We start from the raw sequence: 22,461 nt of genomic DNA on the forward strand, positions 1-22,461 counted from the left end.
AACAGCTGCAGAATGTACATTCTTTTCAGCAGTACATGGAAAATTCTCCAAGATACATCATATCATAGGCCACAAAACAAGTTTCAATGAATTTAAGAAAATCAGAATTACATCAAGTATCTTTTCAGACCACAAAGGAATAAAATTGACAATTAACTCCAAAAGGAACCCATGAAATTACACAAATATGCAGAAATTAAATAACTGCTTCTGAATGATCTTTGGGTCGACAATGAAATCCAGAGGGAAATTTAAAAGTTCTTCAAGCTGAATAACTGTGACACAACTTACCAAAACCTCAAGGACACAGCAAAAGTGATGCTAAAAGGAATGTTCACAGCATTAAATGGCCACATCAAAAAGACTGAAAGAGCACAAACAGACAATCTAAAGTCACACCTGAAGTAACCAGGGAAACAAGAACAAATCAAACCCAAAACCAGCAGAAGAAAAGTAATAACGAACATCAGAGCAGAACTAAATGAAATTCAAACAAACAAACAAACAAAAAACCACAAAAGATAAATAAAAAGGCCAGTTTTCTGAAAACACAAACAAAATTGATTGACCATTAGCAACATTAAGCAAAAAAAGAAAAGATCCAAATAAGCTCAATTAGAAATGAAATGAGAGATAGCACAACTGATACCAAAGGAATACAAAAGATCATTTAAGGCCAATATGAACACCGTTATGTACACAAACTAGAAAATCCAGAGGAGATGGATAACTTCCTGGAAATATACAACCCACCTAGATTAAATCAGGAAGAAATAGAAACTCGTAACAGATTAATAACAAGTAGCGAGATTGAAACAGTAATAAAAAAATTGCCAACTAAAATAGCCAGGATGTATTCACAGCTGAATTCTACCAGGCATCCAAAGAAGGACTGGTACCAATCTTATGGAAACTATTACAAAAGATAAAGAGGGAATCCTCCATAAATCATTCTATGAAGCCAGTATCACCTTAATACCCAAACCATGAAAGGACATAGCAAAAAGAGAAAACTACAGACCAATATCCCTCATGAATATAGATGCAAAAATCCTCAACAAAATACTAGCGAACCGAATCAAACAGCATAGCAAAAAGATAATAACACCATGGTCAAGTGGGTTTCATACCACATATGCAGGAATGGTTTAATAGATGCAAGTCAATAAATGTGATACCTCACATAAACAGAATTAAAAACAAAAAATCAGAGATCTCAATAGATGCAGAAAAAGCATCTGACAAACTCTGCCATCCCTTTATAAATAGAACACTCATCAAAATCAGCACAGAAGGGACATACCTCAAGGTAATAAAAGCCTTCTATGACAAACCCACAGCCAACATTATACTGAATGGGGAAAAGTTGAAAACATTGCCCCTCAGAACTGGAATAAGACAAGGATGCCCACTTTCACCACTTCCTTTCGACACAGTACTGGAAGACCTAGCCAGAGCAATCAGAGAAGAGAAAGAAAAAGCATCCAAATTGGTAAACAGGAAGTCAAATTGTCCCTGTTCACTGATGATATGGTTGTATACCTAGAAAACTCTAAATACTCATCCAGAAAGCTCCTAAATCTGATAAATGAATTCAGTAAAGTTTCAGGATACAAAATCAATGGACACAAATCAGTAACATTGCTATGTGCCAACAATGACCAAGCTGCGAATCAAATGAAGAAGTCAACCCCTTTTGCAACAGCTGAAAGAAAAAAAAAACAACTTAGGAATATACCTAACCCAAAAGGTGAAATATCTCTACATGGAAACTACAAAAACCTGCTGAAAGTGAACATAGAAAATGCAAATAAATGGAAACACATCCCAGGCCTGTGAATGGGTAGAATTACTATTGTGAAAATGACCACACTGCCAAAGCAATCCACAAATTCAATGCAATTCCCCTCAAAGCAGAATCATCTTTCTTCACAGAACTAGAAAAAAACAATCCTAAAATTCATATGGAACCAAAAAAGACCCCAGATAGCCAAGGAAGACTAATCAAAAAGAACAAATCTGGAGGCATCACATTACCTGAATTCAAACTATACTACAAAGCTAGAGTTACCAAAACAGCAGGGTACTAATATGGAAATAGGTGTGTAGATCAATGGAACAGAATAGAGAACTCATAAATAAAGCCAAATACTTACTGCCAATCAATATTCAACAAACAAACAAAAAACATCAAGTGGGGAAAGGAATCCTATTCAATACAAGGTGCTGGGATGATTCACAAGCCACATGTGAAGAATGAAGCTGGATCCTCTCCTCGCACCTTTTACAAACATCAACTGAGGATGGATAAAAGACTTAAGACCTGAAAGCATACAAAAATCTACAAGATATCATCAGAAAAACTTTTCTAGGCATTGACTTCAGCAAAGAGCTCATGACGAAGAATCCAAAAGCAAATGCAACAAGAACAAAGATAAATAGATGCAATTGATCTTAATTTATCTTTATTTTAAATAAGTACCTTCTGCACAGAAAAAGAAGTAATAAGCAGACTAAATAGAACCCACGGAAAGGAAGAAAATATTCACAATCTGTACATCTGACAAAGGACTAATATCCAGAATCTAAAAGGAACTCAAACAAATCCGCAAGAAAAAAACAAATCATCCAATTGGGTGTGGTGGCTCATGTCTGTAATCCCAGTCCTTTCAGAGGCTGGGGCAGGCAGATCACTTGAAGTCAAGAGTTCAAGACCAGCCTGGCCAACATGGTGAAACTTGTCTCTACTAACGACACAAAAATTAGCTGGGCGTGCTGGTGGGTGACTGTAATCCCAGGTACTTGGGAGCCTGATGCAGGAGAATCGCTTCAACCCAGGAGGCAGAGGCTTCAGCGAGCCAAGATCATGCCCCTGCACTCCAGCCTGGGTGACAGAGTGAGACTCTGTCTCAAACAAACAAACAAACAACAAAACCAATCCCATCAAAAAGTGGGCAACATTCATGAAGAGACAGTTCTCAAGAGAAGATATACAAATGGCCAACAAGCATAGGGAAAAATGCTGAACATCACTAATTAACAGGGAAATGCAAATAAAATCCACAATGCAATACCACCTTACTCCTGGAAGAATGGCCATAATTTTAAAAATAAAGAAATAACAGATGTTGGCATGGATGTGGTGAAAAGGAACACTTTTACACTGCTAGTGGGAATGTAAACTAGTACAACTACTATAAAAAACAGTACGGAGATTCTGTAAAGAACTTAAAGGTAGAACTCTCATCTGATCTAGCAATCCCACTACTGGCTATCTACCCAGAAGAAAAGAAGTTATCTTATGAAAAAGATACTTGCACCCACATGTTTATAGCAGCATAGTTTGCAATTGCAAAAATATGAAACCAGCCTAAAACAAATCAGTGGATAAAGAAAATGTGATATATATTTGTGATCTGTATATATGTAAATACCATGGACTACTACTCAGCCATAGAAAGGAATGAAATATCAGCACTCACACAACCTGGATGGAGTTGCAGACCATTATTCTAAGTGAAGTAACTCAAGAATGAAAAACCAAACATCGTAGTATCTCACTTATAAGTGGGAGCTAAGCTACGAGGATGCAAAGACATAAGAATGATGTAATGGGCTTTTGGGACTCAGGGGGAGTGGTGGGAGGAGGGTGATGGATAAAAGACTACACATTGGGAACCGTATACATTGCTCAGGTGGTGGGTGCACCAAAATCTCAGAAATCAACACTAAAAATCTTTTCCATGCAACCAAACACCTTGTTCCCCAAAACTATCGAAATAACATAAAAATAAAAATTATAACTAGGACTGGTGGGGTGGCTCACGTCTGTAATCCCAGCACTTTGGGAGGCCAAGGCAGGCAGATCATGAGGTCAGGAGATCGAGATCATCCTGGCTAACAGGGTGAAACCCATCTCTACTAAAAAAACAAACAAACAAAAAAATTAGCCGTGTGTGGTGGCCGGCGCCTGTAGTCCCAGCTACTAGGGAGGCTGAGGCAGAAGAATGGCATGAACCCGGGAAGTGGAGCTTGCAGTGAGCCGAGATCACACCACTGCACTCCAGCCTGGGTGACAGAGTGAAATTCCATCTCAAAAAATAAAAATAAAAATAAAAAAGTTATAACTATATAAGCAAAGAGTATTGGAGGATATTTGTATAACCTTAGAGTAATGACGCCTTTTTAAAGCAAGACAAAAGGAAATGTTAACAAATTTGGCTTCAGAAAAGTCCACAACCTCTACACTGTGAAAGATCCCATAGGGTTCGTAATAAGCAAAGAGCTGTTACGTTTGATAATCCAAATAACCCAACTGTTGAACATTCATTCACACAACAAAAATGTTCAGTCGTAATTGTAGTAAGGAAATGCATATTAAAACATTATATATTTCTTTGAATAAAACTAAGCATACTGTTAGTGTTTCAGAGTGAGAAGAGCGACAGCGTTGAATGAAGTGTGAACTGCTCCACCCTTGTGAGAAAGTCATCAGAAAGAGTCTGTGAAGATTGAAAATGCGCGTGCCCTTTGACTCTCAGCTTCCAAAATAAAACGAACCGCACTGCACAGCACTAGCTCAAAGACGCTTCTGGAAACCCTGTTTGTGAAGCCAGCCCTGGCCCTGTTGGGTGGGGCTCCGGGTCAAGGCACTCCCAGTGCTCCCATTTACTTAGCACCTTGACTCAGGAATGGGTTGGACTCTCAGAGCTTACAATTTCTATGAAACACTATTAGAGATCATAAGAAATACATTCAGACTCACAACTACCCACATGTTCATGGAGAGATGTAGAAATAAATAAGCGGGTCTTACTCTTGTGTGTTAGTTCAGATGTTAGTTATGAAGAAGGGAGTGAAGAATGTAGTTTCTGCAAGTAAGACAAGCACATTGAGATAGATAATTTGGTATAATTTAACAACATTAAACAAAACTATTTTATCTTCTACTGCATCATCCCATGATTTCAAAATGTCTCATCATAGGTGAATTATTTTCCAAAGTCATTTGAGTTAAGAAAAGAATACAGCTATTCTTCAGAGCGACCAAGCTACTGCAGGAACCTTGCAACTTACCCCTGTGCAGATGAGCCCAGGGCGCCATCTCCTTGCTGTGGGGCAAAAGAAAATTCGTCACATGAAAAAAGAAGTTGCTGACATGCAGCTGATTCTTACATAAAAGTCACGTCTATTATTTCTGGGTTTTGAGTTCTCTTGGGTCCTGAGTTCAGATCTCAGAACCACTTACGTGTGCACGTGTTTTCATTTCTCTCTGGTGAGAAACTGGGAGTGGGATTCTGGTCATATATTAGACATTTATCTTTTAAAGAAATGCCAAACTGCTTTCCAACATGGTGGCACTTTACACCCTCATTTAACTCCCACTAGCAAAAAACGCAGGAGACTTGAAATTTCTCTACAACTTCACCAGCCCTCGGTGGTGTCTGTCTTGTTGATGACAAGCATTCTCCTGGGTGTGTGGTAGTATCTGATTGTGGTTTTAATTTGCAGCTGCCTGATGTAGAATGATGTTTTGCAGCTGCCTGATGTAGAATGATGTTGAGCATTTTTTTCCATGTGCTTATGTGGCATCCATGTATCTATACATCTACATCTACCTTGGTAAGGAGTTTGTTCAAATCTTTTGCCCATTTTTTATATGTATGTATGTATGTATGTATTTTTATTTATTTTTGTAGAGATGTTCAGGCTGGTCTTGAACTCCTGGCCTCAAGCAGTCCTCTTGCTTGGCCTCCCAAAGCACTGAGATTATAGGTGCTTCCCATTGTGTCCAGCCCTCTTGCCCATTTGAAAAACTGGGTTTTCTGTTTGTTTATGTTTTTGTTTGTTTGTTGTTTTTTTACAATTGCACTTTGAAAGCTCTTTGTGTCTTTGTGTATTCCGGACATCAGTCTAAGACTTGAAAATATTTTCTTTGCCTGTGGCTTGCACAGGAATGAACACCTGGCTTTACTGTGCTTTGCTTTACTGCACTTCACAAATACTGTTTTTTCACAAATTGAGGGTTTGTGGTGACCCTGGTCAAGCAAGTATGTCGGCACCATTTTCCCCGCAGTGTGTGCTCACTTCAAGCGTCTGTGTAAGCAGCTTTTAGCAGTAAAGCACTTTTAATTCAGATACATAGTTTTTAGACATAACGCTGTTGCACACATGTCATGTAAATGTAACTTTTATAAGCACTGGGAAACCAGAAATTCATGTGACTTGCTTTACTGACATGTTCACTTTATTGTGGCTTTCTAAAACCAAACCTGCAGTATCTCTCATGTGTGCCTGTATTTTTATTTTCTTAATGGTGACTTTTGAAGAGCAAATATTTTCAATTTTGGTAAAGTCCAAACTATGATTTTTTTCTTTAATAGGCAGTGATTTTGGTGTCAGATCAAAGACAAGCTTTGTCTCACTAAAGATCACAGAGATTTCATTCTATGCTTGTTTCTAGAAGTGTTCTATGTTCAGCTTTTAAGTTTAGGTGTCAGATGGATTTGGGGCTAATTCTTCTGTGGGGAATGAAGTGATCCTGGGTAATCTTTGTACAGGTATGAAGAACTCAATCATTCTTTTTTCTTTTCCATGTGGATATCCAATTGTTCTAGTACCACTTGTGGAACTATAATTTCTCCCCATTTAATGATTTTAGTACCGTTATTTAAAGTCAATTGACCATAAATGAAAGCTTTAACTTTGGACCTTTCTTCTGGTCCATTTCTCTATGTCTGTCTCTGTCGGCGCCACACTGTTGTTATTACTGTAGCTTTATGTCTCTCTCTATGTCAGCGCCACCTGTCTTTAGTGCTACAGCTTTATAGTAAAATTTAAAGTCTGGTTGTGTAAGTTCTCCAATTTCATTTTTTCTCAAAATAATTTGGCTAGTACAGTAGCCTAGGTCTTTTGAATTTGCATATACATTTTAGGACCACCTTGTCATTTCTGCTAAAACAGACGCCTGCTGGGGTTCAGCAGGGATTGTGGTAAATCTGTAGATAAGTTTTGGGGAAAATTGCCCTTTTAACAGTATTTTTTTCCAATCTATGAATGCTGTACACCTTTTCACTTAATAGAGCATCTCTGACTTCTCTCAGTCATGGTGTGTAGCTTTCAGTGTACATATTTGCACAAGGTTTGTTAAATTTATTCTTTTTGTATTAGACTATGAAAGGAAGTTTTAAAAATATAACCCGGATTTTTCATTGCTGGTGGATAGAGATGTGCGAGTGTGTATTTTAATATGTGCCCCACATCCTTGTTAAGTGATTTAATTATCTTAACTAGGTCTTAAAACATACTTTTAGGTTTCGTTGCCTGCAAATAAACACAGTTTTATTTTGTATTCTGTGTGCCTTCATTTTCCCTGCTGCGCTGTGCTGGCTGGAATGTGACTGTGATGTCAAAAGTAGGAGGAAAGGGCGTCATCACCTGTGCCCAGCCTCCAAGAGAGGGTCACCAGCCTTTCACCAGTAAATGTCATGTCAGGTACACAGGGTGCTTTCCTATCATTCCTAGGTCACTGAGATTTGTTAAAAATCATGAATGGGAACTTGCTGTTAACAAATCCTTTTCTGCATTGATTGGCATGATTGCATGGTTACCGTTCTCTGTTGGACTAACGTGCTGAGCTGTAGTAATTGATTCCTAGGCCTTAAGCCACTGCTTACCCCTGGAGTGATATCACTTGGCCACAGTGCACAGTCCTGCCCCATGCTGCTCAATTTGGTTTCCCCAGGTCTTATCAGTGATCTCTGCCTGTGTTTCCTGAATGTATTGGCTTACGAATATCTGGCTTTGGTGTCAGGTTGATAGTGGCATTGCTGAATGAGTTGGGAAGTGTTGCTTCCTTCTCTGTTTTCTGAAAGAGTCTGTGTGTAGGTGGTATTGTATTTTTTCTTTAAATCTTTGCTGGAATTCATGCATGAAGACAACAGGGCCTGGGATTTTTCTTCACCGGGAGATTTTAAATTAGTACTTCAGTCTCTTGGCTGTTCTATGTCTATTTAGACTTTCTATGTCTTCTTGAGTTAGTTATAATAATTCATGTCACTTCACTGGAAAGGGAACTAACTTCCTTAAGTTAAAAATCATGTTTCAGGCCAGGTACAGTGGCTCATGCCTGTAATCCCAGCACTTTCGGAGGCCAAGGCAGGCGGATCACCTGAGGCCAGAAGTTTGAGACCAGCCTGGCATGTCAAAACCACGTCTCTACTAAAAGTACAAAAATTAGTGGGGCGTAGTGGCATACATCTGTGATCCCAGCTACTTGGGAGGCTGAGGCAGGCAAACTGTTTGAACCCAGGAGGTGGCGGCTACAGTTAGCTGAGATTTCACCACTTCACTCCACCCTGGGCAACAGAGCGAGATTCTGTCTCAAAAAAAAAGATGCAAAAAGCACATTTCAACTTTGGAGGATGTATAGTGCAGTATAGAAATGTCCAGGAGACTCAGTTCCTTTCCTATCTTTGCACTAGGAAGTCCGTGGTGCATGACTGGTGTTTATCTTCACAAAGACACATAGACACAGCCATGCACAGAGCCTCACACACAGACACACACACAGCAGAGTCCACGGGCTGCATCGGCCCTGAAGTAAAGGAGCATGGCTGAGAGTACCAACCACCGAGTGACCTTAGACATTGTCCCAGGCCTGGAGAAATGGAGCAGAGAGACAGGTGGTACCTGGAGAAATCCTTTGTCCATTTGCACGTATGGATCTTTCCTCACTGCTGGATGTTTTGAACTCTCTTCTTTGCGGGTATTAATGAGATACTCAAAGGTGGTCATCTTCTTGGCCTCTGGAAAGGGAAAAGGAGGAACAGGACAAGTTACCAGCCCTGCGGCTTTGCACGGCGCCCACAGGACAGCTCAGCAGAGTGGCCAGTGCCACTGATCCGGCCCCTGCACAGGGAGAACTGCTCCGCTCAACATGCAGGCCCTGTGAGGTCAGGATGAGTGCAGGTGCCTTGTGGGCCCAGGTCTGCAGCTAGCTGATGGTCAGCAGGAGGGGTCTGCAGCTGCGACCTGGGGAACGGTGCTGACCCATGGCCCCCCGCCTGCCAAGGCCTCATTGAGCTGCATTGTTAGTGGTGTCAGAGATGAGCTGTCTCTCACAGACCTGGGTCCCCCATATCATGCAGCCTGAGAGGCTGCTCCAGATCCCCTGGGATTGCTGGCAGGGGTAAGAGGCCAGCTCAGGAGGGGCCGCTCTGTCTGAGGGTCCAGGTGGCCTGTGGGGTTCCCCACATCTGGACACTGGGTGGGGCGCACCTTGGGGGATGCACAGAGACCCCACAGTCGGAGGACCACGCAGTGGAGCAACCACCCCGAGGAGCTGGCTAGCACGTCCTGGGACCACACACTCCTGAGGGTGCTCAGAGCCCCAGGCCCAGGAGGTGAACACGAGTGCTCTGATGGGGCTGAGACAGGTCACCATCCCTGTGGCACTGCACAGTGCCCACAGGACAGCTCAGCAGGCCGGCCAGAGCCCCATCCACCCGGCCTGTCCTGCGGGCAGCAAAGCAGCCCAGGGAAGCAGAGCAAAACCTGATATACCCGTTTATCTAAAAGAGCCGTCTTAACAAACGTTAATAAAATGGGCTCTGCACCTATCTCAGCCACGAGCTTCCATGGAGGGGCCAAACTCTCCATGCTCCTTTCCCTAAACACCAACACCGTGAGAGCCGATGTCTTGTGACTATTTCTGGAGACTGGCACGGCCGCCCACAGAGGCCTATTTGCAGTGAGGAGCAGATGGCGGTGGGCGCCCTGGGGAGCTGCCTGCGGCCAGCCCAGCCCTCACAGGATGCGTCTCACCACAGCCTCTCCAGTCCTGTGAGGTAGAGAAGCAGCTCCTGGCCATCCCGGAGTCACTGCCCAGGGAGGCTCTGGGTCACGGGGGTGGGGACGGGCCTGGGCGTCCTGCTTCCAGGCATCCTGCCTCCTGCCCACAGCAGCCGCCTGCCTGCCCCTTCATGTTTCTGCCACACTTGGTCTGGGCTTTGCGTTCAAGAAGCCCGTTCCAAGTGCAGTGCCTGGCTCAGAGGACAGACCAGGTCGTCCCTCCCAGCCCCGCATGGCTTCAGGCCCACTGCACTTCCCTGCTCTGCCGCCTGAGGCAAGGGCCAGCTTCTCCGCAGCACAAGGGCCAGCCACACTTGTTTGTGTCTCATTCTTCATCCTCTCCCCGCAGCGTGCAGGTGACCATGCCTCACCCAAAGGAGCCTGCAGCCCCCCACGTGCTCAGCACACAGTGGGCATTGACTATTTTAACCCAGGGAAACATTTTATACACAAAGTTGGAAAAAAATGACAAGTGCAGACTTTGTATTACTGGGCAGTTTGAGCATCCCTTAATCTGTGGCACATGTGGATAAGACCATGTGGCCTCGGCCCAACCTCGGCCGATTCTCCTGTTGTGGGGGGACTCACCCTGACTCTAAGCATCTGAGGGTGAGAGATTTCCTGATAAGGACAGATGATGAATTCTGGGTGGAGTGAAACTCCAGAAAAGCCTTCATAGGTGGTAAACCCAAAAATATTTAAATGTAAGAGAGATTGCTAGATAATTCTAGAAAGTACTTTTAAAAATATTCCTGATTCTAAGAGGGGTGGAGAGTTTTGAAGGAGACCCAAATGACTTCTCACTCTTAAGGGTTTCAGCTTCAGAAACAGGCAGCCTGTAACATTCTACAAGGCAGACACGCGTCTCCATGAAGTTACATCTGAGGCTTTAGTTCCATTTCATTCAGTAAACATATCCTAAGCACCTACTCTATACAGGCACTGGCCTTGACATCCAAAATTAAAACTCTGAAAACAGCACATTCAGCACTGTGTCCGTAGGATTTAATCCAGTGATTTTCATTGCACTTTCATTGAAAAAAATTCAACCCTCAGGCAAGACAACAGTGACTGTAAGATGTGAGTTAGAGGTGTGTGTTTTAAAACATCCCCAGGGTTGTGTGGGGACAGTGGTTTGTAGCGTAACCTGTGGTTATGAACAAGGAGGCTCTTGGTGGGGTGTGTTCATTCTGAGCTGGGTGTTCTGGCCACAACTGCAGGCAGGGGATGCTCTGGAGGTGGAGGTGAGCCCAGAGCCTGACCCACCCGATCCCCTCTGCCCTGACCAGGGGTTGGCCAAGCTGTCAGGAGCAGGGCATTCTTGGGCGCTGGCCTGGACACACTCTGCTGCCCGCATCCACAGAAACCCCCTGAGGCCACAGCCTCGGGGCCACCACTGCCCAGAGAATGGAAGACGCTTTGCAGCTGGCCCACCATGACCAAAACGGCTGGTGCCAGGAGCAGGGAGGTTGTCGTTACTTCCAACACAGGTTTCCTTGGGGCTGGGGAGTTTACCCTCCGTCATTCAGCAACATGACTGACCGCCTACCGCTGTGCCCACTGTGAGACTCAGCAAGACCACCAGCTCTGGCTTCAGTTGTTTGGTTAGTGGGTGACCTGCCTGTAATATTTTTCATTGTTAGAATTTCTACTTGTGCTTTTGGAAGTCCACCTGTCCTTATTTCATAATGTCCTGTTCTTGCCTAATAGATTCCATTCCATTGTTCTTATTTCATAATATCCTGTTCTTGCCTAGTAGATCCCATTCCACTGTCTCTGAACATTTTAAACTTGTTACTTCAAGCACCTGGCAGTGCTCCTGCAGGTCTCGGCATGAGTTCAGCTTCTTGCTGGGCCTGCTGGGCCTGCTGGGCCCTCATGGATTTAATTTCTTCCTGTGATTTGCCTTTTTTGTCCATGATCTCACTTCTGGGAGACGCTGACCCTGAACACATGCGCACACGGGGGACAAAGACTCTGGCCCCAGGTGTGGGGGGCTCAGGGTTAGGGACATACTCAAGTAGAGGTGTAAGATGAGCAGCTCTGACCAACCAGGCTTGGGGGGATTGGGGGCTTAGGGTGGGGGACATACTCAGGTAGATGTGGAAGATGAGCAGCTGGCCCAGCTGCACCAAGCCAAGAAGGTCCAGCAGGAACACGAGCATCCCGATGATCACGACTATCAGGGTCTGCACCTGCACCAGGAACAGCAGCCACATGTTTGTATTCTTGACATCTGGGGAGACAAGGGAGAGACACTGTGTCCAGCACCTATTGACGGGTGCCACATCAGGCGGACATCACAGACCAGAGCTTGCTGGGGATGGGGCCGCGTGGGAACAGCCAGTGCGAGGGATGCCTTCCTGCCCAGGTGGACACCTCCCTTACCTGAGTGCCCCATGGGCCCTGCTGACTAAGGTTGGTTTTCATGATCCCTGCTTTATGGATCTGGGAGGTGACGCTCCAACAGGGTCACTAAGTGCCAGGGCCCCAGCACCCACCCCTTCCTAAGTGCCAGGGCCCCAGCACCCACCCCTTCCTAAGTTCTGGGGTCACAGGGCCCACCCCTTCCTCACTAAGTGTTGAGGTCATAGCACTCACCCCTTCCTAAGTGCCAGGCCCCAGCACCCACCCCTTCCTCACTAAGTGCCGGGGTCACAGCGCCTGCTGGCTCTGCCGAGTCCCAGCACCCATCCCTTCCTCATGGCCCACGCTGTGTCCCTGGACCCTCTGCACCCTAAAACAGCCGCCTTCAAATAGAACAGGAAAGCCACAGCTGTCACCTGGGGTCATTTCTAAGATATGGTCCTCTGTGACACTGGGCTGCCAACACTCAAAACCACAACACTTCCAAAAATCAGGCATAATGCAGAACGGCAGAGGGCCGGGCAAGGCAGAACGGCAGAGGGTCGGGCAAGGCAGAATGGCAGAGGGTTGGATTCAGTGTGGATGTCTTTGGGTGACGGACCCTCTCTGGAACTGGCGGCCTTGGGGGCCATCCTAGATGGCCTGACAGGACCGTAGCTTAAAGTGCCTGTGCCGGGCTGGACCCCATGCTGCCCCCATTAGCCAGTGACATCACGATGAGTTCAGCCCATGAGAACAAGGAGCTGCTTTGCTCAGGGCCCTGCTGGTTTTGAAGCCCTGCAGAATCATCTGGAACAGCAAACCCAGGAATTCGCTCAGGCCACAATCAATGAACTCACACAAAGACACTGGCACTGCTGTGTGGAAGCAGCATGCTCCAGGAGAGAAGGCAGCACATGCCATCTTGGCCACCTCTGCTCTCTCACTCTCCCCTGGCATCCCCCACAGGGAGAGCCCAGACAACATGGAGGCTGCTGGGGAAGGTGAGTTGCTACAGGGGGAAGAAGAACGCAACAGGCATCGTCCTGGGCTTGGGTCCGCTGAGGTCAGGGCCTCGCCAGGGTGGAGCTGGCTTTCAGAAAGAGCTTCAGAAGTGGCTGTGAGGCCCTGGAGGCATCAGTCATGCTTCGAAGTGGAAGGAGGAGCTTTAGGGCCTTCCACGTGGAGCTGGCAAAGCTCATCCTTGAAAAAAATGTCACACCATGTTGGCTCTGGAATGTTCTGGAACAAGGGGCAGGCAAGTCCTCCCTCTCTCGCCACCCAGGCCGTGTGCAGTGTGGGTGCAGACATGCCTGGAGCCAAGACTGGCAGTCTTGACCTGCACCCCGAGGGGCTTCTCTGGCCCAGGTCCTCCTGGTCAGGGTCCCAGCACTGCTGTGATAAATACATCAAGTGGTGGCGGGTGGCGGGTGGCGGGTGGGGGCAGCTTCTACAGTAGACTCTTGCAGTCTGAGGCAGGCAGGGCTCTGACATCCAGCTGCAGGACAGGCGGGCGTGCTGCGTCCGCATTCCACAGCAGACTCTTGCGGTCCGAGGCAGGGCTCTGACGTCCAGCTGCAGGACAGGTGGGCACGCTGCCTCCGCAGGGTCCAGGGAGGTCCTCCCACCTCTGCGAGCTCCTGTGGCTCCAGGCGACCCTGGGCTATGGCTGTGTGACTCCACCCCTGCCTCCATCGTCACGAGGCTGCCTCCCCTCTGCGTCTCTCCTTTCTCTTACGAGCACACTCGTGGCTAGATTTGGGCTCCCTGGGACATCCCAGCATGACCCTCCCACATCAGATATTAAGTCACAGCCGCAGGCCCATTTCCCGAGGATGCTGGCATCATGGGATCTGGGTTAGGCGTGGACTCGCCTCTGGAGCCCACAGTCCTCACCGCCACGTCTCTCCAGTGGCTCAGTGTGAGCATCGGTTCCCGAGGCCCAGGCTCCGGGCCCACTTGGCCAAGGGCCTCAGCGCACCGCAGCCTGCAGCCCAGCACCCTCAGCGCTGCCTCCACTCTCCCTCCCCATGGGCTGCTCCTGCAGGATGGGCACCCCCACCCTCCCACAGCTACATGGCCCCACAGGATGGTGTGACAGGTGCTACAGGGCTGACTGCGGAGGGCAGGGGCAGAGGTGGACCCCACTGTCTCTCGCCTGACACGACCTGGCAGCATCCACAGAGCAGCGTGGCCAGTGCTCTCCCTGAGCCTGCCTCCTGTGCGCTGGGGGCTGCTGGGTTGTGTGGACACTGGGGCTGCTGCCGTCGGGCCAGGTCAGAGCCTGCCTGGGGCTGCCTGCCCCGGCCTCTCCCTGGGACAAGAGGGGCCGACCACCCCAGACCCGATACTACCACCTGGAAAGACGGCTGGAGGCGAGGATGAGGCCCCTTGAGAGCGGCGGCCACGTACCTTCATACTTGGGGTCCGTGCGGAGCACCCTGGGGTTCACGAGGTACTGGACGAGGACGTACAGCAGGATGGCAATCAGGCAGAGCATGCCAGCTGTGGCCGAGGCCACAGTGCTGAAGAAGAACCTGCCGGGAGACACACAGGCAGGCATGGGGGTGGGGACGTGGGAGCAGTGGGGGTGCAGGGGCAGGTGTGGGGGGCACAGGGGCAGGGGGTGTGCACAGGGTTGGCAGGGGTGGGCGTGGGGGACACAGGGGCAGGGGACACACAAAGGCAGGCATGGCACGTGCAGGGGGATGCGGGGCATGTGGGACAGGTGTGGGGGCAGGGAGGAAGGGGCAGGGAGGAAGGGGCAGGGACACGCAGGGCATCCAGGGCAGGGGCGGGGGCATGTAGGGCAGGTGTGGGGGGCACGGGGACAGGGGGTGTGCACGGGGTGGGCAGGGGTGGGCATGGGTGGCACAGCGGCAGGGGGCACGCAAGGGCAGGTGTGGGACAGGTGTGGGGGCGGGGAGGCAGGGGCAGGGACACGCAGGGCATCTGGGGCAGGGGTGTGGGCATGCAGGGCAGGTGGGGGGTGCAGAGGCAGGGATGGGGACGCGCAGGGCATCTGGAGCCCGCAGGGTGGAGGTGACAGGTCAGTGTGGGCGTCCACTTGAGGGCGCCTGGCCACCGCCCAACACTGGCCTCAAACCCCACTCTCAACCGCGCCTGTAAGCTCAGGCTCCTGTCTCTGTGCCGTCCTGTGACGCCCCCCCAGGTCTCCAGGCCTCTCGCTGGAGAGGGGTGACGTGGGACATTCCCACCAGCACACTGCCCGACAATTCAGGCAGCGCTTCTTGCAAACGTCATTGCCTTTAATCCCCACAAGGAACAAGGAGGTTGTGAGGAGGGGGAACCAGCCCTTTTCACGAGTGGGGAAAGTGAGGTCAGAGATGCGGTGTGACTCGCCCAAGCCTACCAGCGGAGCATGAGGGTCACACGGCGTCTCCAGTGTCACAGCTCTGGGGCCTCTGCCCGCACCTCCCGACTCCACCTGATGCAGACAGGCCTCCCTACCAGCCAAGGAGCACGCGGGCTGGGTCCCCTCAGGGGGCCCTGAGCATGGTCTGTGCTGGGGTCTCCGTGGCACCACGCTAGGCAAAGGCACTGAAGCCAGGGAAGGGGAGAGCCATGAGAGTGCCGTGGCACCCAGGAGGGCCTGCAGGCTCAGGGACCTGGATCTCTGCACCCAAAGGGAACTCGGGCTGAGGAGGCCCTGGAGGAGCCCGGCCACTCCTCGGCTGCAGTCCCCCCTTCTCCAAGGGTCTCGTGCAAATCTGAGCCAAAAGCGATGTCCATGCTGTAGACGTGAGACCAAATCCACTCCCAGTCTCTCGTCTTTGCTCAAAAGATGCAGAGAATAATCCATCCACAAAAACCAATTCTGGGCAGCAGTTCCTGGAACATACTTTGACTAAACCATCTTCCCTTGGTCTTTCTGCCACGATGATATTTTTTAAAAAGTATCCTTTAACCTCCTTTAATCCTTTCCATTGTATTATGTTCACCTAAGCTTGTTTAAATCCCTTTTTCTATTTTCAACTGGAGGCCAGAGCATGAATGCCGCAGTCGTCGGAAGACGCAGTTAGGGCACAGCTGCCTTCCCCGCACTCCTCCTCCCTCCAAGAGTCTTCTGGATAATCCAGGGGTGAGGGGTGGCTCCGGGCGTGAGCGGCTCCCTGACTGCTGCTCCCTCATACTGCCTTCCCTCTCACAGCTTAGGTTTCCCAAGCAGCAGCCCCTCCAGGCAGTGGACATGCCCTACCCTGCCCCCAGTCCTCCTGGGCTTGAGCCCACTTGTGGGGAGTAAAGACCCCTCATCCTCATCCTACTCTCTGGACAGGACTCCCCTCTTCATCCAGGAAAGAAGGCGGGTCTCTAAGACCACAGAGACCAGAGACCACAGAGACCAAAGCCCACAGGATGGGGCAGAGCCATTCACGCGGGGCCTGCTCTCCCCGCAGCACCCAGGGCCGCTCTCCTCTTGGTTAGCACAGCCTCCTGCCCCTGCTGCCCATGTTTAACCTGCAGAGTCCGAGGCCAGCGCTCGCAGTCTTCCCAGGACACCAGGGCCGCCTGCCTTCTTTCCGTCCCCCTTCCTCTCTTATCACTACGAAGTATGCAGCCTCCTTCACAGGGGCTCTGCTGTCAGCTGGGCCTCCCCGCGGGGTCTCCGCCATCAGCTCGGCGTCCCTTGCGGGGGCTCTGCCATCAGCTCCTCAACTTTCCTCATCTTGCTCTCAATGCCGTTGCTCTCTCCGCCTCTGGCGGATGAAGGGACAGAAGCGAGGTTGGCACAGATGCCGGTGTTGGCTGTGGCCTGGAGCCGAGGGCGCCCATGACCCCAGCCCTGCTCTCCTGACGCCCCTTTCCCACACACAGGTGGTGTGTATACTTCACGCCCACGTGGTCCCTCTCCAGCGCCCCTCCTGAGGAAGGCAGACTCTCTCCTTGCCACCTGCCTGTGGGCCCTCACCCCCTCACCTTCCCCACCAGGACCCGCCAGATTGAGCCAGCTCGAGGCACCAGAGCAGAATGAGTCCAGAAGGAAGTGGCACCTGGGGCTAGCGTGAGCCAGAGGAGCTGGCCCCACCTTGGCCATCGTGGAGCTGCTCTTCTCCAGGGGAGGAGGCGGGTGGGTCTCCCCGGCCCCTACCATCTCACGCAGCCTCTGGACTCGCTGTGGGGCCACGCAACCTCTCTGTCCCTGCTGGGCTGCTCAGCCTCTCTGGACACATGCTGTGCTCCAGACGGGATGGCAGGGAGGCAGGGCAGGGACCCCCCGGTGCGTCCTGTGACACCAGGCAATGTTGGTCCCCACTCCCATGCACACCAAGGCCTCTTTCAGGTCAGCACGGAGTAGCTGGGGAACACGCGTGGTTCTTTTCCCTGGTGATCTTCACAACACAGTGCTGCAGACAGCCAGGGCTCAGCACACGGGGCCTTGAGAGTCCCTGGATCCTCCACTGTGCTCAGGGAAAACACCTCTCGTCTATGAGCCTCCACCGTGCTCAGGGGAAACACCTCTCATCTGTGAGTCTCCATCATGCTCAGAGGAAACACCTCTCATCCATCTGCACTGGGTGCCCACTGCCCTTCCGTGGCCCCACCCTTGTGCTAGATGAGCCTCAGCCTGGGTGGAGAGAAGGCAGCCTAGCCCAGGACAGCGTGGTCAGGAGGCCTCAGCCAGTGTGGCCCCACAAGTGCCCACGGGGGGCCTCCAGGGACTTACTCTGTGCCGATGAGCTTGTCCAGGGATGGCTGCACCACAGCCCCAGAGCCAGACAGGAGGCCGGGGCACGCAGGCACCAAGCGCCACCTCATCAGGACAGGGATGCAGCCCCAAGAGGACCCTCCACCTTTTCAATACGAGGACCCCTGCCCACAGACCCCTCCCTTCCGAATTCCCCCAAGCCTGGCCCATGCCGGCTGTCCCCTCTGTGCCCCTCACCAGTAATTCCAGCTTCCCACGCAGTTGTTGATCCATTTGCAGTGGTGGTCGAAGCCGGACACACACTTATTGCAGGAAATGCAGTGTTTGGTTTTCTTGTTCCTGGAGGGATCAATCGGGGAACACCTGTCAGGCCCCAAGTGGGCAGGCTGGGGCAGGGCCAGAGGTCCATCACTGGAAGCCAGGTGCCTCGGAGGAACCAGCCCTGTGCGGCCTGGGGAGAGGGCATCCAGCAGGGAATGGGAGGCTGGGGGAGGGTGTTGAGGCCTGTGGGGAGGAGGAGAAGCAGGGCAGCTGTGGGCAGAGGTAGCCACAGAGCAGGAGGAGCTGTGTCTGTGGTTGCCCTGAGCATAGACCCCCCCCACCAGCCGTCCTACACCAGCCTCACTCTGGGCCATGGCCCTGGAGGAGGCCGCGCCTACCCCATGGTTCCAGGAGTTGAGGCCGGGGGCTTGGATCCCACCTGTCCCTACAGGGCCTCCCTTGCAGCCGACAGCAGCCCTGTAGCCATCCCCTAGGCCATCACAGAGGCCTCCAGGGCCCCTGGAAACACTGGAACCCTTACCTCCCACTTTCCTAGGGGCTTGTCTTGAAACTCCCCAAGAAAGACAGTGCTCTCTTGCCCCGGGACCTCAGGGGAGGGAACTCATGCACAAAATCCACTGAGGACCAAACATGCCTGAGTGCTGCTGCGTTTCATTCCAGGGGAGAAGTGGGGCACCTGCAGGTGACAGACCCAGCCCTCCAGTCTCAGCCCTGCCTGCGGAGGAGTTGGGGTGGCCCAGCACTGCACCCGGTTCACAGCGTGATGAGGGGCTATCCACCTGCAGCCACAGGGCCGGGCCCTGGAAGCTCCACTAGCATCAGCTGCGGCCATGGCATGGGCCCTGAAGGGCCAGCAGTGACCTGAGCTCTTGGACCCCTGGAGGTGACCCTGACACCTTGGGGCCTTGGCGAGGGCGGGCACTCACACGGTGACCTTGCACAGGTGGCAGAACTGATTCTGGATCACGTGTGCATGTTTTGATCTGTCGAAGATGGGCATGGGCTGAGAATAGTTCTTCATGAGTCTGACATTGGAGTCGGCCGGGTCGATGCAGGAGGCGATCAGGTGGATGACGAGGTGGAAGGAGAAGATCCCCCTGGTCACCTGGCATGTCAAGGAAGAACCTGGCCCAGGGCCTGGTCAGCCTGGCATGAGGCATCCCTGTGAGGCCCAAGGGCCCAGAGGAGGCGCGGCCGCCGGTCAGCACTGCTCACCCAGCCCTGCACACCCAGCCCTGCACACGTGAGCCCAGCTCACCCAGGCCTGGCCCTGCTCACATGGCCCTGCTCACGCAGCCCTGCACACCCAGCCCTGCACACCTGAGCCCTGTTCGCCTGGCCCTGCTCACCTGGGCGTGCTCACCTGGGCCTGCTCACCTGGGCGTGCTCACCCAGCCCTGCACACCCGAGCCCTGCTAACCTGGCCCTGCTCACCTGGGCCTGCTCATCTGGCCCTGCACACCCAGCCCTGCACAGCCAGCCCTGCTCACCTGAGCCCAGCTCACCCATGCCTGGCCCTGCTCACATGGCCCTGCTCGTCCAGTCTTGCACACACGGCCCTATACACTTGGCCCTTCACACACAGCCCTGCACACACAGCCCTGCTCACCCAGCCCCATCCACTCAGCCCTGCACACACAGCCCTGCTCACCCAGGCCTAGAGGAGATGAGGCTACCCATCGGCCCTGCACACACAGCCCTGTGCCAGTCGGGGACCGGGAAGGCTGCCCCCATGCCCCTTTTGGTTCATCCCTGTTGGACACAGGGCAAATCCCCCACAGAATGTACCACACCCCCAGAGGCTCAGTCAGCCCAGCCAAACACAGTGACCCCAAAACCCTTTACAGCTTGAGGGACAGAGCAGGGCCAGAGGAGGGACGCCGCAGGTGTAAACACAGCCAGATACAGCCCCAAAGGCCCTGGAGGAGCCTGGGTTCTTTCATACCAGAGACCCCTGAGCACTGGGAGAGAAGACAGCCTCAGACAGGAGGAGCAGGGGGAGGAGCGAGGGAGCTGCACAACCTACCCGCTCCCTCTAGACCCCAGATGGCTCACTGAGGGACCGTCTCCCCGAGACTTGCTCAGGGAAACACACCCTAGACTCATTCAGGGACTCCAGACTCATTCAGGGACTCCAGACTCTCTCAGGGACCCCAGACTCACTCAGGGACCCTGGGCCTCTGTCTTGGGCCCTCTGGGCTCGGAGCCTGGCTGTGGGGGCACTGGGGAGAGGGTCCTTGTCCCCTGGAGCCAGGAGAAGCTGGACTCCCCGTGACTGGAACGTCAGCTTCCGCCCTCAGATCCTGGCTCCCTCCTCCTCTCACCCTGGGACCAACACAGACTCTCCATGGCAACCAAATAGAAGGGGTGGAGTGCGGGGCCCTCCAGTCACCCTGCCTGGCCCCTGGACCGCCTTCTAGCCATGAGTTCAGGGTTGACAGCCATCTCCACAGGGCAGCCCAGAGGCCCTCACAGTGTGGCCTAAGATTGGCATGGAAACGCAGGCTGCCGACCTGTGGGGCACAGTGCTGTCCTCCTTGGCCCCAGGGGTGAGGAAGAAGGCGCTGGCCATGTGCAAAAAGCCACGTAGGGATTTTAGCAGAAGGCTGCCAGCAGGGCGGGTCCTGCACCAGGCCAGGGGGCTGCTGTCCCTCCTGACAGAGCCCCTCTCCGGAGCCCCCTCAGGCAACGTTGGGACAGGTTCGCTGCTGCTGGGCTCACCCTCAGCCTCATCCTGGCACCACCTTGGGGCATGGGGTTAGGGTTTTTATGCAGCAGCCCTTCCCTGATGAGGGTCCCGTAAGAAGCGTGCTGCAATGCATGGGAAGCCTGAGTGTGAAGCTGGTTCCGACTGAAATACAGACACAGGTGCCGAATCCCTCAGCAGGATGCACCGCACACCCTGCATCTTCCAGGCACTCACGTGGCCCCGGGCCCTGGGTGCTGGTGTGTGTGAGCTGGGGAGGAGACTCTGTGTGTGCAGACATGGCTGCAAGGAGGACAGGCGAGAACGATCTGGATGCCAAGGGGATGGGACTGGGGAGCTGCTGCCCAGGCCGGGGTGTGGTGGGAGCTGGGCAGTGCAGCAACGGGGCCAGCCAGGCCCTGGGAGACTCACATGGGGGCCAGGACTGGTCAGACACTTGCAGTGGCCACTCTAATCCCACCATGGTAGAGGAGAGGTCTGCAGGGGCCCCACCCGACTTGGGAGTGGACTGAGGCTGCAGGGGCTGTAAAGGGTGTGGGTCAGCTGGGCCGGGCACAGGGCTCACTGTCCAGCTGGTGACACTGACATGACCGAGCCTGCATCCCGGCTGTTGTCCCCATGTACCCGCTCCCTGCAGGCTGAGCTGGGGACACTGCACTATTTATGTGGTCACCGGGGCAACAGGGAGCTCGTCTGGAGCCTTGGGACGCTATCGGTGGCAGCTGAGGACAATGAGATGAGGTAGGAAGCTGCACTGTGGCCCAGGGGCAGCCCCTTCCTCTGCAGAGCTGGAGCAGCACTTCCCTCACTGGAAACCAGTGGCAGGGAGGGTAGGGCCAGGCAGGGCCTCTGCACGAGCAGCAGGTGAAGCTCAGGCTGAGGATGCCCTCCCAGGCCCTTGGTCGCCACATCCAACTGCAGCCTCACATTCTCCGGGCTTCGCACACAGAAGCCCGCTGCCAGGGAGACGGTGCTGCTGCAGGGGGCCACCAGGAGACAGCCTGGGGATGGTGTGGCCCTAACCGGGACCCATTGACTTCCCTGTGGAGGAGCTCAGGGCTGTCCTGAGCCTGAACCTGCCAGGCAAACCCCGTGGAGCTGCCTGAGCCCATTCCCGAGCCAGTCCCCAAACCTGCAGGCGCCATGGCCAGGCAGTCACCCTGAAGGCGTCCACCCAGAAACAAGGGTTCAGCTGGCAAGGGACTCTCCCCCACCAAGATTCCAGGGCAGTGTCTTCACCTGGACAGCTCCCTAGGACTCAAAGCTTTTTTCATGAGAACCAGGTTGAAGCAAATCTTTCACCGCACACTAGGGTGCCCTGCTGTCCATCGGCCGCACTTTGGCCAGCGAGGTCCACGCTCTGCGGGTGGGCTTGGGTCGTCCTCCTGGGACATCCGTCACCCATAGGAACGATGCTGGTGACCTTAATTTGGCTGTGTTTTGCCCAGACTGACCCAGCTAGCCACTCTGCCCATCAACCACTCGGGTAACCCTTCCTGAGCTGGCGGGGAGCCCCGGGATAGAGATGACACGGAGCACCGTGTTCTCAATTTTCTCTGCTTCTACTTTCACGTTTAATTTTATGCCGGTAGTGTTTTATGTTCCA

General features: G+C 52.2%; 1 protein-coding gene across 8 annotated transcripts in view; it reads right to left on the minus strand.

The window, feature by feature from the left end:
• The window catches only part of LOC134730354 (palmitoyltransferase ZDHHC11-like), an 85,011-nt gene that overhangs the window by 33,691 nt on the left and 28,859 nt on the right, over positions 1-22,461 (minus strand). For 4 of the 8 annotated variants that reach the window (XM_063604132.1, XM_063604133.1, XM_063604134.1 and 1 more), the window contains 6 exons: positions 19,075-19,253; positions 18,104-18,370; positions 14,611-14,735; positions 11,945-12,088; positions 8,692-8,807; positions 5,077-5,111 (listed from right to left, as the gene is read on the minus strand). In XM_063604132.1, the coding sequence (XP_063460202.1) occupies positions 5,077-5,111; positions 8,692-8,807; positions 11,945-12,088; positions 14,611-14,735; positions 18,104-18,370; positions 19,075-19,253 (866 nt within the window). The remainder of the gene's footprint in view (positions 1-5,076; positions 5,112-8,691; positions 8,808-11,944; positions 12,089-14,610; positions 14,736-18,103; positions 18,371-19,074; positions 19,254-22,461) is intronic. The other 4 variants (XM_063604136.1, XM_063604135.1, XM_063604137.1 and 1 more) reach the window with 1 other exon arrangement.

The sequence above is a fragment of the Pan paniscus genome, chromosome 4 (assembly GCF_029289425.2).
Source record: "Pan paniscus chromosome 4, NHGRI_mPanPan1-v2.0_pri, whole genome shotgun sequence".
NCBI classification, from domain to species: domain Eukaryota; kingdom Metazoa; phylum Chordata; class Mammalia; order Primates; family Hominidae; genus Pan; species Pan paniscus.